This window comes from Pithys albifrons, chromosome Z (assembly GCF_047495875.1).
Source record: "Pithys albifrons albifrons isolate INPA30051 chromosome Z, PitAlb_v1, whole genome shotgun sequence".
Classification (NCBI taxonomy): domain Eukaryota; kingdom Metazoa; phylum Chordata; class Aves; order Passeriformes; family Thamnophilidae; genus Pithys; species Pithys albifrons.
The window spans coordinates 72,468,820-72,489,297 of record NC_092497.1 but is presented as its reverse complement, the minus strand read 5'-3'; the positions used below and the strand labels follow the sequence as shown (position 1 = coordinate 72,489,297).

The window sequence follows — 20,478 nt, the reverse complement described above, 5'->3', positions numbered from 1 at the left end:
CAGTTCAGTATAAAATACCTATCACATTCGCAATGTATATTGTCAGGTTTTAATTGTCTTGCATTTTATTTTAGACTTTACTTTTTTTAACACTTTTGCAGTTTTAGCGGTAGACTTTCTTACCCCTTAAGGGTAGCATGCCTGTGTATCATAGTATAACCCTGATGACAGCACATACAGATAATTTTGATAGAAAAGCACAGCGTTTTGCTGTGCCTCTCCCTACCCCAAATACTTTATTAAGATTTCAGGAATAACCAGTTCAATAACTGTGATTTATCTTCCTCCAGATATTTAAATACCTCTCTTCTAAACAATTTCACAATTTTTTGAAGAGTATATCATTATTTCAAAATAAAAATGTTACAGCTGCTCTGTTTTTAAAATGTGATAAGTGCTGGGTTCACCCTGAACATAAAACCCAGTTTCAGAACTTCTGACATATAATGATATTACTTCCAGTCTTAAACATAGGCATGTATAGGACTTAAAGTTTTTGTGGCAGACAAGATTTTGGGAAGTATCAGAGAGCATACTTTGCCCTCGCACAGGCTGAAATTGCTTCAATCTAACTAGGCAAATGGCACTGAAGAGACTAGGACATAAGACAGGCTTATAAGATAGGGTAATGGCAGCTTTTATTGGTGCAGGTTAGCATTTATTGCCAGAGAAAAAGGAAAATCTGCAGAAAGGTTAGCAGAAGATAAGCACTCACCAGATCTGTACAATCTTAAGTAAACAAATGCTGAGTGCTTGACCCTGAAACTAGCAAAAGTATAGCTGGTGGTGGCTACATTTTGTTGCACCCCATCCTCTAAGCTTCTAAATTCCATACCAGAAGGAAAAGTAGAAATTTTGAGATTTTCCAGAAAAGAGAAATCAGGGAGAAGCAAACCAAACAAAATTCCCAAGCAGTTGTTTTGTATCCATGTTATTGTGTGAAGGGGTGGCTTAGGATCTGCAAATCTAGAAAAGCTAGATGCCCTTTGACTTTGAGTTGCTTTGTTTATTAGGACTAGTCTGCACCCTGGAAACCATCTTCCACCATTGTCTCTGCAGGGTTTCACTGGGACTTCATCCAAAACAACTGATTTCAGCTAATAAAGCTGTTTTTTTGACAAACCAGAACTTTCTAGTGAAAAATCTTTGAATCAAAAATTTCTTACCACCTTTGTTTACAATCAGTGATGAATGGGACAGGAAACAGCAATGGTTGTTTAGAGGTGCTGGCTAGTTGCAGGAGTGCATGAAGAAATCATCTGTCACTTTCTCTGCCTCCCATAAAACATTATAAATTAAAAGCTGCCAGATGCTGACCCTGCTTAAATCACACTGATTAATTATGTGCAGGCAGGATTCTATGTGTTTGACTTGCTGTACTTACATTCCCATCATGCTTTTAGAGAGAAGAAGAAAACTGGTCTAGGTATCTAATTTTGAATGATTTGTAAATAAACCAGCACATTTTGGAGTTGAGACAACTTTGAAGCAGTAAGAGTCTTTCTTAGATAACTGAAAAAGAATGTCTGATTTTTGAACTTACTCATATGTCCACAGATGCATAGGGATTTTTTACATCTTATTGCTATAAATTGTTAGATCCACTTTGAGAAGAACTCTGCTATTCTTTAGGAATTTCTGTAAGTCTCCAAAGAACTATTCTGCAATAGTTCACATTGGAGTTTGGGGTTCATAAGTCTTAGAATATTCTCTTAGACTAATTGCCACATCAAACCCCAAAACTGGACCATGTCAATGTACGTATGTTTTCAGTAAAAACTTAAATGCATTATGCAATATGGTGTGCATCCTGAAAGAAGATAAAGAAGTGCCTTGTATAGAATATGTATAGTCACTCCAACTTCCAGTTTAGTCTTTTTCATGTTTCATTCTGAAGTCGCTTAATAGCAAATGTCTTTTCAGTAGGTAGCAGTAGCTATTTCTGTCCTTTATACTAGTGATGGTGAAACCTGGAGAATTGAAGAAAAGCAAGGAAATTATTCAACTTCCCAATTAATAATTAATTGTGGAATCATGGAACCAGTAAAATCTACTTTCCTTTGAGTTTATGTTTTCTTGTTAGACTTTTTTATTGATAAAATGTAAAATCTAATGGAACCTTTTTCAGCATTAATGTTATTGAAAATATATAATTAATCCCCCTGTATGAGGATTTCTTATGCAATGAGATTGCTTTTGTGATGTTGTTTCCCCCTAAGTTTCCCCTGTCCCTGGTAGCTGATGTTCAATAAACTTATAATGAACTTATGTCTTTGGTCAGAAAGATACAGATTTCAGCCTTTTTAGGAAATAGCAGAGACACACACAGATGTCCCTGTAGCACGATCACAGAGACCTTGATTCCTTTGACACCAAATCAAATGCAAAAAAAATATTATGGTGAAACACATACAGGGATCATTATTTCTAGATGATATGCCCATTACACTAAACCTCTTATATAAACAGCTTAAAAAACAGCAACTGACATGATAGAAGTGTGTAATTAGAAATGCTTTCTAATGAATTTCATTGACAGTTTTAAAAATCCACGTTCTTTCTCAAAATGTAAATCAGGATGCAACTTTTAAGTCTGAAACTAACTGCCATTCTTGGCCAACAAATTTTAAAACAATGTGATGCAGCAGAGCTGCCAGCCTATGGGATGTTAGCACAGAAACACTGACGTCATTACATAAGAGAAGAAACTTAAGATCTTTCTTATTATTGAAATAGAACTTCTGGATGGTACCTGATGGTGCTGGTCATGAGACTCTGAGTCTGCCAATGATTTACGACAAAGTAGGATGTAAAAGATAGTCCTTAGTGTGAGGGTGGTGGGGCACTGGAAGAGAATGCCCAGAATAGCTGCAGATTTTCCATCCCTGCAAGTGCTCAAGGCCAGGCTTCATGAGGCTCTGAGCAATATAGTCTAGTGGAAGGTGTCCCTGCCCATAGCGAGGGGGTTGGAACCACATGATCTTTAAGGTCCCTTCCAACCCAAACCATCCTATGATCTTTGAAGAATAAAGAAACTCAACATTTGTACTCAAAGTGAAAGCCAACTGATGAACAACTGAATTAGTGGTTCAAAGCTTATAAAGGGATTTACACAGTAACTGTCTTCTAAGCCCTCTTCTATACATTTGTCCCTGCCTGGAAAAAAAAAAAGTTGCTACTTGAATACTGGGCTGAAGTATGTTCCCTCAGTAGTGGAGTAAGGGTCAGTGATTAATGCAGTTTGCAGTATTTTCTGCTTTCATGCAGAACTTGTCTAAGAAAAATTAGTTACCTAGAATGGGGAATCAAAGTTTAGAAACAGAAAGTTTAAACAAAAATTAGAATGAAGTGCATTAAAATGTTGATGTCTGCTAGTCACTGCCCCCTCCATCCCAAAGTCAAACATAAAAGCTCTCTAGGCCGTTAAGGGCAGTTTAGAGGAAGTCTGTTATAAGAAAAAGTAATGTAACAAGTATTTCCCTTTGGATGCCTGATTTTCTTTTTTCCTTGCATACCCGTGGATCTGTTTTCTTTCACTCCTGTCAAGGTTGTTTATTAATTGACCAGATTTGCTGGAAAGCAATTCCAGGCACTCTGGGGACCAGGCATGTTGCTTCAGTGGTTCTTCCAGCCCCTGCTGAACTACGAGATTATGCACTTGAAATGGAAATTGAACTTAGGTCTTCCCACTTGGCAGCACAAAGCACAACATTTGACTTAAATCAAAGACCACGCTTTAAAAGTTAAAACCAAACATGTAAGTAAAAGGACAACAACTGAGAAGATTGCTTGTAGAAAAGTCCTGATGATCTAATTTTAAAAGAAAAAACCCGAACTTACTAGTACTCACTAGTGGTCCAGCAATTTTACTTAAATTGTGAGATCAGGCTAATAGAGCCACTTTCTTAAAGCAAGAAGACCTAGACTGTGTTACTATGGTTTAGCAGTTAAATGAAAAACTCCCCAGTCATCAAAAACTCCACAGTTTTCTAAGCTTATTCAGTGTATAGTACATTCCAGTCAGTGTGATCAATGACATCACATTTCAGCCTAAAGTGTCATGAGCTTGGAAACTCTAACCCTGTTGACACAGACCGCACTTTGGCAGTGAGGCCCAAAGAGGCAAGTGGTCCCTGCAGAGGCCACGAGCCGGTGCCCACCTTTGCACAACACCTTTGCATGGGGACCTGTGGCGCCGACAGGGGGCCCAAAACTCAGTCATGGCAGCGGCTGATGACTCTGCTGGACAACCCACAGGCTTCTTTCTGCATGCACAGACTGTGAGGGTATAAGAAGTGCAGGGTTTCCTTTGTTTGGAGTCCACTTGGAGACACCCGTCTCGGCTCAAGCTGGTACTTTGTTGATTAGATTATTTTAAGGATTGAGACATCTGAGGCTCTGCTATAGGAAACCAGGGGTCAAGCCAGTAAGGAAGCCTGGTCTGACTGTGTGAGTGTGGGGGATGTAGCTGCAAAGGGGCCTTGGTCCCAGCTTGGGCTGCAAGTGTAACTGCCAGAGAGGCTCCTGGATGTCAGGGAAATTTCCTACAATCTCAGAGGTGTTCTATGTTATTCTAACCATGAAGAATTAAGACAATGTTTTCTGCTACATTACTAGTTTCACATCTTCATCATAACCTTGCTAGTAATGACTTCTATTGCACATAAATACTTTATAGCTGTATTTCCAGAGTACAGCTTATGGGTGTAATGACTTTTGATTTTAAATTAATTAAATAGTGGCCATCTGAAAAAGTGCTAAAAATACCCCACCACTGGAAATTTTATGTACAGTTAGGTGATAGAAACTTCAAAGATGATGTCTGCAGCAGTGTCTATTTTAGAAGTGTATTTACATATCATTGATGCTTTTTAAATTTTTTTAAATGCTCGGTGTTTGTCTCTTGATCTGTAAAATAGCCTCTGGAGACTGACTTCACAGGAGATCTGTTGTAGATGATGAGCCTTTCCCCTGTAGGATTACTAGTACCATGAAGAACAAGGTGGGAGCCACTGAATTGTTATTTACTCTGGGCTGTAGGTATGCATGGAGCTGTACTGACAAATTAAAATGGGGTTAGGCTTTTTGGGGTTTTGCTGTTTATGGCCAAGCAGTCTGATATGAAAGCATCTTCAGTTCTCATCTTCCAGGATAATCTGCACAGTGTGAAGCGAGAAACTAGCTGACAGGTAGGCCATCCTAGGGTCTATTGCCTTGTTGTAAGGGTGAGGATTGGACGTTGTTTTGCATTTGGCAAGAAACCTGGAACTTCTAATGAACTTACCCCAAGAGGCTTTTATAACAAAAGAGTCTGTTGGACTGCACTGCATGGGAAGAAATGCCCTTCCTTCAAGCACACCCTTCAGAAACACTGTTAGGAGCACAGACTGTGAGCATTGTTTCCTGCTGCACATACAGTTTATGTTTCCAAAATCCACCCTGCCTTCTGCACTAGTGGTTGTTGGTGTTTGCTTTGCAAAAAAAAAAACAAACACACATAACATTCTCATTGCTGACTTGCAATCCAAAAAAATGACGCTAACCATGTCTGAATATGCATGTGCTCTATAACCATCGATGCAAACAGAAATGAGGTCTGAGATGGGTTGAATTCATAGCATCTTCTGTCATGCAGTCTTAACATAAGCTTTCCTCAGGCACTGAAAATGAAACAGCAGGGAGCCTTTCTCTGCTGCCAGCTGACTCGCTGTATCAAAGTTTGGCGATGCTCTGACAAAGCTCCACAGGGAATGTGAGGAAAAAAAAATCACGGCTGAAGCACAGCTCTGCGTTTATTTAAACGCACCTTTAAGCAAAGCTCAGTAAGTGCTGATTCTCAGAGCCGGCTGTGTAAAGGCAGGTGATCACCCTTATTTAGCAGTACCACTGGTCACGTGACAAGAAAATGGTGGATGATCTGTATTCCTACTAAAGTGCTACAGAACGAGGATGCTGAAGTGCAGCAGTAAAGCATCTTTACTATTTTCGTTATAGAAAGGCCTTTTCATGTCTTTAGAAGGTAAGCATTGCTTTGTTCGGAGAGGCAGATATGCAGAAGGTTTTCTGATTAACAGCTTTATTGTTGCAGTTACTTTAGGCAGAAAAGGGGGAAATGTTAGTCAGCATGATGCAAAGCACCCAAGGACCTCGTTACTGAAAACAGGGCAGCTGTATTTTAATTCTGCAGCTCCTTATGAGAGGAGCTTACATCAATTCATTGGGATTTCTTTTCTCTGAGCACAGACATGGTATTTATAAGTAGGAAACTAAACTTCACTGCACGGTCACCAAACGTGTTGGATTGTTTTCAGTTTATTTGCCTAAGCTCTAAGGAGATGGTGAACAAAAAAGGAATGAAAGGGCATTGTCGACAGCTTTTTTTTTAAGACTATTTAATTACTGGTATCTCGACTGTTTGTGCTAGTTCTCATTGTAGACTACTTGACAATATAGTTTTCTTTTTTCCCCCTATCAACTGAAGCATTTGATTTTTTAATTTTTTTGCAATGTGCTCTTAAAATGTTGCAATTAACAGAGTATTGTGATCTTTGAAGGTTAGCTGATTAAGAATTCAGCAATAATCTCAGTGGCAAGAGGACTGAAAAATTACTGCAAAAATTGATTTGTACAGGGAGTATTTCTGTTTAAATAATTACAAGGTTTTGATTCTTCACCATTCATTTCCTTGCTTGTTCTTCTGTCTGTGATGAAGGAATGAAAATATTTTTCGGTTCTAAGTATGGTAAGTACACAAATGATAGTGATTTTCAGGGTCAATTGAAATGTATAGAATGTCTAAATATTGGCTACCTAGAGTAACACTGAAAGGAAATGCATGCAGGCTTGTTTGGTGCATTCAGCCAGAATTGTTCTAAGTTGTGGGAACAGGGTGGGGAGAGGCAGGCAGGGATGTCATTTCTGGACTTACCTTAATTGATACAGCTGGGAAGCAGAGCTGTTTTGAAAAAGGGAGGATGCACACAGCTCTAGCAGCACTGTCAGGAGGCATTAAAACAACTGTGGGGGTCAGAGCAGGGAACAACAATACTTACCCTGCCAAATATTGGTTTTTTCCAGGGCTGCCATGTTCATTCCACAGCTCTCACCCATGCTTTCCACTGCTATCTCATGTGGGGCAGAGATGTACAAAGATGTAAAATAGCCTTTTTCCCCCCGTCTTAAATGAGTTTGGGTTTTTTTTATTTGACCTTACATAAATCTTAACAATATTAGAGAAAATTCATGTAGTTAGAGACAAGTCTAGTTTTCATGTAAATTCACTACTTTAAATTCCTAGATCCTGCGCTAAGCAGTCTCTTGTGGGTTTGTGGCATCTCTGTGTAGTATTCAGCAGTAACAGGAGAGCAGTGTTATTTAACAGGTTGTAATCTATCTGTAGAAAAAAGATAGGAAAAACACAATCAATCTTTAAGCCACAATCTTTGTTCTGGCAAAAGATGTAGCTCTCAAACTTACAAAGAAATAATGGGTAGGTGAGAATATGGTTTTGATAGCATCTGTGAATAGTACAGTTTTATTATCACTATAGTGTCCTCAGAGCTGGAGACACTTCCTATCAGGTCAAAAATCCAGAAAATTACAGTGCTACTGAAGCAACAAATGATACTGAGGCAGAAGGGAGGATGGGAGTGACATTCCAGTTGCTTGACAAATTTCATAGTTTATCTGCTTGGTTTTCCTTTAGACATTGAAGGAAATGGTTTAGCTCTTATGGGATTTTATGGCTTAACTTGTTCAGTTATTAGCTCTTAGTATATCCTATAGTTTGTGGCCTCTCTAGCAGCAATAAAAAATAGCAGCAGATCAGACTTCCTTATATCAGGCTAACAGATGAAAGCTGACTGTGCCCTGCAAGAATAAGATCAATCTCCCTAGCAGAAAATGCTGGCTGCAAACTGCAAAAGAGCTGCCTGATGGGCAGCAGCCCAGTAGGATACAGCTTCGCCTGCATTTTTAAAGCAGTAGAACATATAGGTAACCTTGCCCTTGTATTTTCCAAGTTATAATGTGTGAGGAGTGCCATGTGGAGTAAGGAGAAGCCCCATTTTCGCACCTTGTTCCTGAACATTATTTCTTCAATCTGGCATCTCCTGTCAGTCGGACTCTTTCACATTGTTTTGGCTAAGTCTGACCTTATCCTGTCTCCCACACTTGATTTTTATCTTCCTGCTGCTTCACTGGTTCTTCCAACTCAGTGACAAAGTTCTCCTGTAAATAACTGGTGGCTTTCTGCATCTCCCATCTTCCTTTGCACATGCCTTTTAGACCTGCCAGCTGCAGGGTCTGAGAATCTTTCCTGCTTTGAACACGTCCTGCCAGAGTAAGCAAGCTACAGGATGGCATGTTTGGTGCCAGGTTTACTGCATCAATAGTTTATGTGTCCTGATTAGCAGTCTTCCCTGGCTCGTGGTTGGGGCATTTTCTATATTTTTTCCAAGCTGCAAATCACCCACTATAGATAAGAACTTCTCAGTTACCAATTTACACCCATTAGGGTATTTCCATTTTACTCTGCTGGTTAGAATTACTCTTCCACATTCTGCGTTGTCACTTAAATTCCCCTACTCTTTATTATATCTCTGATATCTGCAGTTTTAAGAGAGAACAGAGTTTAACATTAATACCTTTTTAGAGCCTTTTCTTAGCCAAGACAGGGAACGTGTAGCTGTTAGTTAATTAAGTTTGCCATAGTAGGTAAGATATGAATCAATTACAATAGCATTGAACATTACAAGTTGTGAAATCCTAGTTACATTAACATGGAAAAGATGGAAAGGTGGAAATTTTGGCAGGACAGTAGCACAGAAGTGAGAATACAAATTCACAGTATTTCAGGCATTGAAGAAATAAAATTTATTTGAGAAGCATAGAAAGTAAGGTCATAGGAACAGAGAAAAGTAATATGAGTGGAGGAAAAATAGAAGTCATACAATATTAAAAAAATGTTGCCATGTAACTTTCCCTGTCTATCAATGTATTGTACAAAGGCTGAGTAAAGGAGTGTCAGAAGAATATTAATGTTTTAATGGACAGACAATAAAAACCTGTACATTTTGATGTTAAGTGAGTTCTTATGATTAACAGCTCTAAATGTCATCTCTTACATTTTATGATGTGAACAAGACTGATCTCACTTGTTTTAAGATGCTTTGTTGAAAGATTTGATTCCAGCTAGTATAGGATGGTAGTAAGCGTCATCATTATACATGTCAGTATTCAGACACTCAGAGGAAAAAATGCATTAAGCAATGCAAGAAGTTGACAGTATTACAGAAAAGCCAACTAGTAAAGAGGAAATAGCCATGGAAGTTCAGATATTAGCTCAGTTTCAGAACTAATGGTTACAACTGAGAGTTAAGAGCAGTCCAAGGCATTTTAGTATGTCTTCCTTTGGAAAAAAACATGCTTCATAAGGTGTAGATTCTGATAATAGTTAGAGGGGAGTTCCCACAAGTCCAGTGAGAATCTCTGTAGGGTGTAAATTTTGAAACTTCCTGAAGATTTTTTGGCTTCTGATCCCACAACCTCTACCCCATTAATTACTTTCAAAGCATTAGCATACTTCCTGAAAGTGCAGATGGCTGCACTGGGTAGGAGGTGCATGCTGCTTTTTCAATTGCTGTTCATGTGCCTGTTGCATCATTTGGAGCTGCAGGTATTCTCATGAACAGTCTTAACAGCACAGTACAGCAGGTAAATGGTCACTTTGAACTCTACACTCTGGAAGAAAAACTGGTTTTAAAGTGAGGAAAACTAAAGCTGAGTTTGCAAAAGGAATAATTAATTGCTCAATGAAAGTAAAAGGTCAGAATCAGGTCCCAGATCTATGATTAGGCCTGGCATCTTAAAGAATTTTAGAAACGATTTTCAAAGAAAATGTATTTTCAGGTTACACTTAAGTATCTTTTTAATCAGATTGATTTAACTTCTGCTTTCTCTCTGGCATTACCGTGTTATAGTAGATTTATGTTTGTTCAGCAGTGGTTATTGATTAACAGACCATCTAGATATGTAGAATATTATTTGGAGAATACTAAAACCATTTCTTAAGAGCAGAGAGGTCAGAGAAGTTGAAACATGCCTTCTAAGTGCTAATATTGCTTTGAACGGACACAGCACATTGCCAGGCCTTGTCATTTTTCAATATTGATGGAGGAGCACCCATCACACATGCTCCCCAACTGTATGATGTTAATCCTGGCAATCTTCCATGGTGTCAGTGAAATTTAAAGAGCATTGATCTAGGCACCTGACGGAGGATAGCCCTTGTCATGGGGCAAGACCATGTCATGGTATGTGAATGCAATGCCAAAGCAAAGAAATAGATGTTAAGTGACATGTTATTTCTGTCTTAGAATTTTTTACTGTCTGCCTGATTTTGCTCACAGAATATTGACTTACGAGAGTGTTATTAGAGTGGTAATATTAGTGATACTAGGAAGCAGCAGGTTCTGCACTTCACTGGAAAAGGCATAGGTGAAAACAGTGCTATTTTACAGACACACTCTGAAAACATTACCCTAAAGAATTGTCTCCTGTCTGTGCTCATGCCATGAAGTTATTACGAGGTTGTCGGGCAGGTCACCGGGAGTCAGAAGCTGCTTGAATTGCATATGTCCTTCTCCTCTGACCCCTGACTGAATTGAGGTTTTTTTGGATGCCCAACCGAAGCCATTGGACTCTAATTATACTAGTTTTTTTCAGTGGGGGCTGGTCATGAGGATCAGTAATGCCATATAGATGTTATAGAATGCTACATATTCAGAAAAAATCCAAAGGTTTTTAGGCATCATGTATCTGAAATGCACAATTAATGGACAGTCTCAAAGTTAATTTCTCTGATTCTCTTCTGTAACAGTGAATAATTTATTGTCTTTAACTCAAAAAACTGTTTATGTTAAATTATTTTTGAAATATTATTTAGGTGATTAGTAGCTCTGAAAAGCACCAGGAAGGGATGATAGCCCTGTCTCTAGAGCAGTGTTTGAATGTTGCATGGTTAATGCTGCTTGAGGATGCAGAAAGGACAAGGTAAGTTATTAAATAATTTTACTTTGGGTTGCACTGTCTTTCCTTGAGCATCCTATTACCTGGTGGTGACAAATCTCTAGGAAGAGACTTTTGGAGATTTCTCATTCTCCTGCAGGCAGCATTGGCCTGGCTTGCATTTCTAAGACCCTATTTCAGCAAGACATCTAGGTTTGAGTCTTCAAATTTTCCTCATTCTCTATTTAGATGTGTTTTTATTTCATTTGGCTAGAAGTCACAGATAATTGAAGAAGCCTGGAGCCTTGGATCCCTTCCATAAGCCAGCCTCATCCATGGCGATATGCATAAGGTTGCTGAAATAACCTAGTGAATTTCATTATGCCTTCACTTGTCCCTCCATGGCATTCTGCATCCTTCCATGGTTTTGCCTGCTTCTCTTGTGCTGTGACACAGGAAGGGAGCTGGCAGGAAGATAGGACAGACTGTGTGTGGCTGCCTGGCAGCAGTGAAAGCAGCAGCTGCCTGGCAGCAGTGAAAGCAGCAGCATGTGCTTAAGAAAAGCAGATTTTAGTTTTTAACAGCCTTAAACTGATAAGAGCAGCCAGAAGAGCCCATTACTATGATTGGCTACCTGGGAAAAAAAGAAGGCTTACAGTATTGATTAAAAAAGAGGAACATGGACAAGGATAGATAGATAGATAGATAGATAGATAGATAGATAGATAGATAGATAGATATACAGATACTAAACAATGAATTTGATTGGGGAATAGGAAACATTTTCATAAAGAATGGTTAAAAATGTCTTCATTGGCCCAAAGTGAGAATTTTAACAGGTTTCAAATCTTGTGGCTAGAATACAGGATTTTTTTTTTTTTTTACAGAGACAATATTAGCTCTTCCTGACATGCCTAACCTTTTCATCCAACTTTCATGCCGAAAATGGAGTAAAATGTCAGTACCTGGACAACAGAGTAACAGTATAACCAATAAGAGAAGACTTATGTCTGAAAAGTGAAGTATTAAAAACAAGGAACTTAGATTTTTACTCATTTTTGGCAAAGATTTATTCTGTGGCTGTCATAAGAGACATGCTTGTCTATAAAATGGGATTATTAGCACATTATCTACTATGCAGCAAGCAGAATGACAATGATTAGTTATCATTTGCACAGATGTTTGATTAACAAATCTTTTGGCTTAATAAACAAATCACCACAGCTATTTTTTCTTTTTTTGTTTGCATCCAGATACAGGAGTAAAAGTCTTATTCTAGTGCTCAATCTACAGATTTTTCCTGAACTAATTTGTGATTAAAAGCTACAAAATAAATAGTAATGGAAACATGGCTAATTTAGTATACTAACATGGTTGCTAAATGCAGATTATGGGAGGTTATAAAATTAATCCATTTTTACAAGTCACCTGTATACAGTATAATTATTTTATACAGCTGTGAGTAAAAGTAATTACTTTTATTTTATAGTCTCAGATATCCTGGAGTGGATTCCTTCCAATATGCTCTTTTTCTTGTTATGAAGATATACGGCAAGCATAGCCTCTGATACTGACTAAATCTTGCACAGTGTATGTCACTTTGATTTGTTGCATACTTTGCTACAGTTTAGGGATCATTAATTCTGCTGACCCTAAAAAATTCATGCTGTGGTCTCTTTTATCACAGAGGAGGCATCTGTGTAAATTTTTGGGGTTTGTCTAGAAGTTTTGTAGCGAAGAAATAGTTATAGGAAGCAACTTTGGGTTCATTGCTAATGGTTTTCTTCATCTCTTAGTGCACAGTTGTTATAGTTTCAAAATCTGTCATGGAATTTTTTTTCTCTCCCTTACCAACAGAGAGGTTTGGGACCTGAGGCCCAGCTCCCACTGCCTGCTCCTAGAACCAGCTAACAAAAGGACGGCTGATAGCTTTGAATTCCAACTCTGTGACTGGGGAGGACTGGGGACTGGGGTGGGGGTAGAGAGTTTTTTCTGTGAGTTTTGCCACACTTTTGTCTCCGGCCACTGTGGGAGTGCCAACCACTGTTTGTTGGGCTGGTGGAAGCACTTGGAGGGACCTCCCTTGGCTCAGGTCCCCCCAGCTCTGGGCTGTGCTTCAAAGAGAGTGCAGTCACCGTCAGCTGGGTTGGCTACAGAGCCCTCGGGGGCAATGCGACCTGCAGAGGAGTTCCTAACACCGCCACTCTCCCCCCAACCCCACCCCCTTCCAACGCTTTTGGAAAAAGGACAAGGAGAAGATCTTTATACTACCCAAGGGTTTCAGCCTGTCCCTTGTGGCCAGCATTCCCACGTGAGTTTTTTGGAACCACCACCTCTCTCTGGTCACCATCTGTGTGCCTCGCTGGGGTCCGTGAATGACATTTGCGGCTGGTGCCTCCCGAGGCGCAGCATTGCCTCCTGCTGTCTCTAAATAGAACTGCACCAAAGGGGCAGCGATAGACCTTGATTTGGTTGAAAGTTTTTGGTTATGGCGTTGCTATTTATTATTTTCTGGCTTTTTTCTTGTTTTTACATATATATATGCATTTATTTTTAGTTAAGCACTGTTATCCTTTTCTGTACATTTTCTGATTAAAGTCTCTTAATTTCAAAGGTTGTGGTGATTTTGGGCAAGAGGCCCCCTTCCTAGTCCAGATGGACATCCTAGTTTTCTTTTAAGCTGAGACAACAGTCCATTTGGGTTTTCGGGGACTAATGTTCTTGGCTTCTTTCTCTGTTTTTTTCTGTATGTTTTCTTCAAACATTCTTTACAGTAAAGCCCATATTTTGTCAGGTGTTATTTTTCAACTTTATACACTGTCACATTTATCCTAGAGCATCTCTTTTCGGCTGTAGACACAGTTGGTACTGAAGTAGTTCAGCTGTTCTCTGACTTTGTAGAATGTAACTACCAATCTTACATGGATGTTAAGTATCAAAATGCACGCACATACAGATTAAATTAGGATTTGTTACTAGACTATTAGCATTAAAGGTCTATAACACATCTCAGTGATAACATAGTTTGGACAGTTGCACCTATAACTGGTAGAACCTCCACCATTTAAAATGGATGGAATGACTATGTTGTCTTTTCTGAGCACTCCAAGAAAAAGTAGTGAAAGTAGAAAGTAGACATTTGCTTTTGTTTTAAAACATACTATTGTAGTGGTAGTTTGTGAACCTCTAATATCCTTTCTGAACAGAAATGGTGCAGCAATTACAAGCCACAACCTTGGAGCACACATACATAACATATCAAAGACGGGGAAAGATGTTTTATTTGGGTAGAAATGCAAAACAGTTTCATTTCTAAAAATGAAATAACGTGTGAAACATTGAATTGTGATAACAAATGGGGTTTGATACCTTTTATATGAGGTGAGGTGAATGTTGGATTAAGTGTCCTTTTTTTGGCTGGGATGGATTAATTTTTTTCTCAGTAGCTGGCACGATGCTGTGTTTTGGGTTCAGTATGGGAATAATGTTGATAACACATCAGTGTTTTAGTTGCTACTAAGTAGTGCTTACCCTGACTCAAAGATGTTTTCAGAGTCTCATGACCTATGAGCAAGCACGTGCACAGGGAGCCAGGAGGGAGCATAGCTGGAACAGGTGACCTGAGCTGGCCAAAGGAGTATTTCACAGTGTAGTGCATCATGCCAAATATATAAACTGGGGAGATACCTGGAAAGGGGACTGATGATGGTTCAGGGGTAGAGTTGTAATTAATTTCTATTATTATTAAATTTTTACTTTTTTCCAATATAAATGATTCCTATCTCAACCCACAAATCTTACTATTAATTCTCTACCCCATCCCAAAGGGGGGGGGAAAGTGAGCAAGTGGCTGTAAGGTGCTTTGTTGCTCGCTCAGCTTAAACCATGACAGGTGGCTATAGAGACAGGTGATAGCAAAATGCTCCTTCTAAGGCAAATATCTGTCTGGTGAGATATTTTGTCTTTAAATTAATATAAATTTCTGTAGCATAGAGCTGTAAACTGAAGAAGAATATAGCAATTAAGAAAACACTTTTTGTGTTTTCAATCACTTCCTTGATTGAATTCCTTAAATTGCAGTTTGTGGAGTGCTTGAACCATTTCCTTTAAACTCCACTTCTGAGGCTTTTAGTTGCTTCTTAGTAGGACAGAATTCTCATTTTGCCTTAGACATCTTCCAGGTGAAGCATTCAAAATGCTGTGAGACCCATCAATAAGTTGCTTCTGGCAACAGAAAGGGCACAGATGGATTTATAGAAGATACTGCCTACTCTGGCCTTTGGCCTGGCAACACATTTAACATTTCTTAATTTTAACTAAGGGCACTTATAGATGCAGCTTTGCTGAGAGTCATTGGACAGGCATTACTGGATAAATGCCAAGGGCTTTTTAATACCTCCCAAGGAAAATACTGTACTCTCATGTCCAATCCCTCAAGTTCTCATTTCTCTGGGCACTGTACTTGCATAAGGATAGTGTCACAGGGTGGAGGTGGGAGAGGTTCAAAGGAGAAGGACTCTGTGCTGCCTGTGTGCTGAAAGAGTAACTGAAGGAGTTTAAGTTCCCTTCCTTGTTTTCATGACAAAAGTTTCATAATTAGTGCATTCTTCCTTAAAACAGGTTAAAAACCTTAAAACACTTTTTCAATGCAAACTAGCGAGGAAGTGGGCTATAAGCAGGACTTCTGTTTCCTCCAAGACCAGGGTGTACCTGCATAATGCATGCAATTTGAGAATATGAAAGAAGTCGCTATGTCTAGTCTCTGAATAACTTTTTCATTGTATTTCATCTCCCCTCCTCCTATTTAGTATCCAAACGAAACAGATACTAATATGAGCAGACAATATTTCATCCACATTATTCCTTTTACTCATCATGCTTTGAAACTTCATATAAAACTTTTTAATCTTGTGCAAACTTAAGTATAAAAGTATTTCTGTATATAGAGGGAACAGTATGGAAGAAAACTGACTTACTTATCCAGGAAAAGTGTTTGACAGTTGTAGTCTTCATTTCAGATTAAATTTCTTCAATGGTGAGTACAATAGCCTGAGAAAATGTATACAATTTGAAGTCTGGCTGGTGAGTAAGTTGCGGTGGGTTGTAGTGGAGGGATTTCCTTTATAAAGATGACAGCCACCGCTGGATTAATGTTTCTGTTTTTTGCAGGTTGTAGGTTTTCATTCAGAGCAGTGCATTGGAGACATTTCTTGCTTTAGACTAAAGAAATTCTTGATATGTAATTGCTGTAGAGCAGTTTGAGAAACTGGTGATATATATCACAGATGACATGAGGGTGAGGCAGCACAGCCCATAGGGATTATGACATATTGCTGTGAATATTCAGAGCTGCTCTTTCCAAAACAGCAGAATGCTGCTGTACCTAGAAAAGTCAGGAAGGATAACTTTTATTCTGAGAAACTGATTTGAAAGGGCACTAAGAATTATTTAAAGCTTATTAATTTATTGAGCTGCAAAAATGTCTGAACCAAAAAAAGAGCAAGGAATGTATTTCAGCCTCCAGCCTCTCCTCCTTTCATATGAATTTAGTATCTGTCCCTGATTCACCTTTGAGAAATAAGGGGGTTTTAGCTGCTTCTGAACAAGTATGTAGACCTGAATATCAGAGAAAATAATCAGTAACTTGATTTCCTTAAATGACCTCTCTGAGTCTGTTTATGTCATTTATGACACAAAAATTTAATTGACTTTGAGCTCTGTTCCAAGTAAAAGATACTTTTTTAATCAAGCTAGTATATCATACCTGATTAGAATGGACTTTTCTAAAGTAATTTCATTTATTTCTTCAATAAGGAGCATTTATTAAAATGAGATTAAAAATAAAAATATTTTTCTTTCTGTAATATTTTGGGCCACATCATCCATGGTATCAGTTGCTGCACCTATATAGGAGTCAAGGAATTTTATAAGCCAGAATTTTGGAAGTATGTGAAGTAATCTGTGGGAAAGGAAGAGGAGGTTGTAAAGTTTCTGAAGTCTGTCTTCCATTACTAGGGTTCCTGCTGAGATCTGCTGAGAGCTTCTGCACAGCCAGAAATTACTCTGAAAGGTGCTAAGCATAACACACTTTCAAAATCCAATTTTGAGAAAAATCCAGTTTCTAAGAAATGAGGAGCTATGCCTGTAGAAAACTACCTTCCTCCACGTCTGGCTCATTCTGTTACTGATGGCAGTTCTGGAGCAATATGCTGGGGCACAGTGTCACAGAAGTCATGCTTACTGACTGGCTTTCTAAACCCACAAGATTTGAAATATGCCTTTATTGCCTACTAATTTATTACTGGATCAATAAGAAGTTTCACTGAACATAAGACATCTGCCAGGGAATCTTTAATTTGCTTAGGTAAAGCACAAGAGATCTGGAAAAATAAGACTAGTTTGCAAGTCAGAGTCTTACTTCTTCAGAAAGCCTGTTGACTGTTAATGAGAATAAGTAAGAACCTGACACAATTAAAAAAAAAAAAAACAAAACCAAAATCAAAACCCAAAAAAACCCCAACCCCACTCACTCCCTCCACCCTGAAAACTGAAACAAAACCCAAACAAACAGAAAAAAACCCACAGAAACTTAATCTCTGCTAAAAATCTTCTGAAAGGTGATGACATCTTTTATATGATTGAAGATGCAATGAAGAACCTTGTGTCAGCAATATGTGTCGTACTGGACTTGAACTGATTTTTAAAAATGCCTGCTTTGACCCAGAGCTTTCAGGACCACAGACTGTTACTTACCAAATTAAATATCTCAATATGAACAGAATGGGTTATTGACATTAAAAACACTGTATAGCAACAAAATTAAATTACAAATTCTCAGACAAATTCTTACACTGGTTAACTGTAATCCCTAAGTGAGGGGTATTTTTGAGTATACTGCCTGTAGTTGTTTTTCAGGAGAAATTGAAACACAAATATCTTTCAATCCTTGGAAATGTAGTCTTCTTCTAAACACAACTGTGAAATAAAATTCTGTTTTAACTCAGCTATAGTGGTCCCAGTGAAAGCAGAAAAACATTTCAAGGTTTTTGTTGTGAAAGTGTAAGAGACTAGAGAAAGCTCAACTAGACATGTGTTAAACAAACAAACAAACAAAAGAAAAAAAAACAAAAAAATAGAGATGCCATAGGGAGAAAAGCAGTCTTAATGCAATTCTAGAAATGGCATGACTTAGAATACTTCTGTCCCAGGCATTGCAAAAATTTTAGGCAACTCTAAATTTGTCAATTAATGACTTATGGGAAATTGCTTTATCAGATTGTAAGTATCACTCTTTCTGTAGGGATAAAGTATCTAAAATAAAGTCATGCTCTTATCATACAGAAGAGAAGATGATTTTCATTCTGCTCAAATATCTTTTTATTTTATTTAGAGACTAGTGTCTCTTTTAAATACTGAAAACCTGAAAATTCACTGTCCTCCTGTGTCTCAGTTGTCACTCAGCTTTGAGTGTTTCCTTTCAAATAACATCCTGCTGTGATTTCCAAAGCTTGTTCAGAAAAGATGTCATTTTGCCTCACAAGCTTTTAAGAAATTCTATAAATTAATGGTTTATATTACTGTATGAAAACTCTATTCTGTCTGACCAAAACATAAACCCTTGAGTACCCATAAGTCATAATCTGAGTAGACCGGAGCTGCTTTAATCAAAGAATTCTTCATATTTTTACTTTTGGAAGAGTTAATCACCAAATAAAATCTTAATCTGAATTTAAAATAGATTAGAAGTATTCATCCTCCCCACACACATTTTCCACCATTGTGGTTTGTTGCATTATCCAATTGTTACTTACAGCACTTCTTCAGAATTCAGATTTTTCTCTGGTAATTTCAGATGAAACCATTAGAATTCATTACACATATTTTATTGAGTAGACACCAAAAATTAGCAAAAGACTCTAATGAGTTATTTATGTTTTCTTAGGAAATTGTGACGGTATGAGTGCTTTGAATACAGATAATTCTATAGAGTAAGGAAAAAAAAGGAAATGGTACCTTACTTTTTTGTCATCCATTTTATTCATGAGCAGGATACTTTGATCAAATTTTTTCACTATTTTAATGTGTATCCAGAGTGAAAGATTATTTCAAGCCTTATTTAACAGTAATTAAACATATTCCAGAATTGGCATGTTTTGTAAAAGTCATTAAGCTGTTCATCACTGTATTTGTGAAAGATATACTATAGAGTATGTGAGGATAAAATCAAAATCAGTAAAACCCATTTTTATTGAGAGGCAGGACTTGGTTATAAGTTGAGCACTCAAGCATGTTTGACCATAGCTTCAAATTGTCTGTATTCTTTATGGCCTCGTGGACGATTGGGAGTTGACTAGTTTCCATGTCTGTATTGGGAATTTGATGATATGGGGCTTGAGGTAAAGATCTTATTCAACTTTAAGCACAGTGAAGCCTTTGGCAGGCCTACATGTACACATTTATATATAATTTGTATGAAATTAACAAGAAATCACAGAAACTGTACTCATACTCTGATACAGTGATTGACCAAAAGAGTCTTGTCTGCACATAGTAAGATGATGATGGTAGTCGTCTTCATTGGGAAAGTGAGGGTAGTAAGAAACTGCAGGAGCAACAAGCCAAGCATCTTCACATCTGTTATTGTATAAAACAAGAAACATTGCTGTTTCCCAAACTGTTATTATTCAGTGCTGTGTCTTGACACAAGTAAAAGTGGGTATGTGTGCCCTGTAGTCTCCAAGAGCTCTACAGAAGTGAGCATAAATTAAGGGTAAGAACAGCACTACACAATTACAACAGCTGTGTTTATTTCTCACATCAGTTTTGTAACTGGACTTCTGAACTGACTATGTTGAAGGAAATTTCAGTTCCCTATAATATCATATGAGCTGTATTGATACCAAGGTCACCTCATGCACCCCTTTAAGATTTTGTTTTTTATTTTATCTCTCAGGTTGGTACAAGAGGATGTGGGAATGGACATCCCCTTAGCTGAGAGTGCAGTAAGCCCAATTTCTACAGAGATGAGACCCGGTGAGAGAAGCTCTTACTAATTTTCTTAATTGTATCTTATTCCCCTGGTGTTTAATTATGCAGTGAGAAAGATATTTCTGTGCTGGCAAAAAACTGTTTCAGTGTTAAAAAAGAAAAAAGTGTTAAGTTTACTTTATTTAGTCAATTTTGTTCTGGACTTGAGAAATAATAATTGTAGTGTGATGTTTTGTGCAGTTATCACTTGTTAGTGCTTGTCAAGTCTTAATAGCCTGTATTATTTACTTCAATGATTGACTATTGGCTAAGTGAACTAAGTTTGACTAAACAGCTTGAAATGGGCCACATAAGATAGAAGAAAGTGGCAAAGGCAGACCTAGGTTTTGTCTTGTCGAAGACTGTTTTTGCTGAAGACTGATTAAGAGAATCAGAGATTTTTTATTTCTGTAATTGTACTGAGTAGGATATTGCATAGTTAAA

The 20,478-nt window shown here is 38.0% G+C and overlaps 1 protein-coding gene across 5 annotated transcripts in view; it reads left to right on the top strand.

The window, feature by feature from the left end:
* The window catches only part of PRUNE2 (prune homolog 2 with BCH domain), a 137,172-nt gene that overhangs the window by 91,756 nt on the left and 24,938 nt on the right, over positions 1-20,478 (top strand). For 3 of the 5 annotated variants that reach the window (XM_071580588.1, XM_071580587.1, XM_071580586.1), the window contains exon 10: positions 19,961-20,040. The exons of 1 other annotated variant lie outside the window; for it this stretch is intronic. In XM_071580588.1, the coding sequence (XP_071436689.1) occupies positions 19,961-20,040 (80 nt within the window). Of the gene's footprint in view, positions 1-5,899; positions 6,020-19,960; positions 20,041-20,478 lie in introns of those variants that run through there. One more of the 5 variants, XM_071580591.1, reaches the window with a different exon arrangement.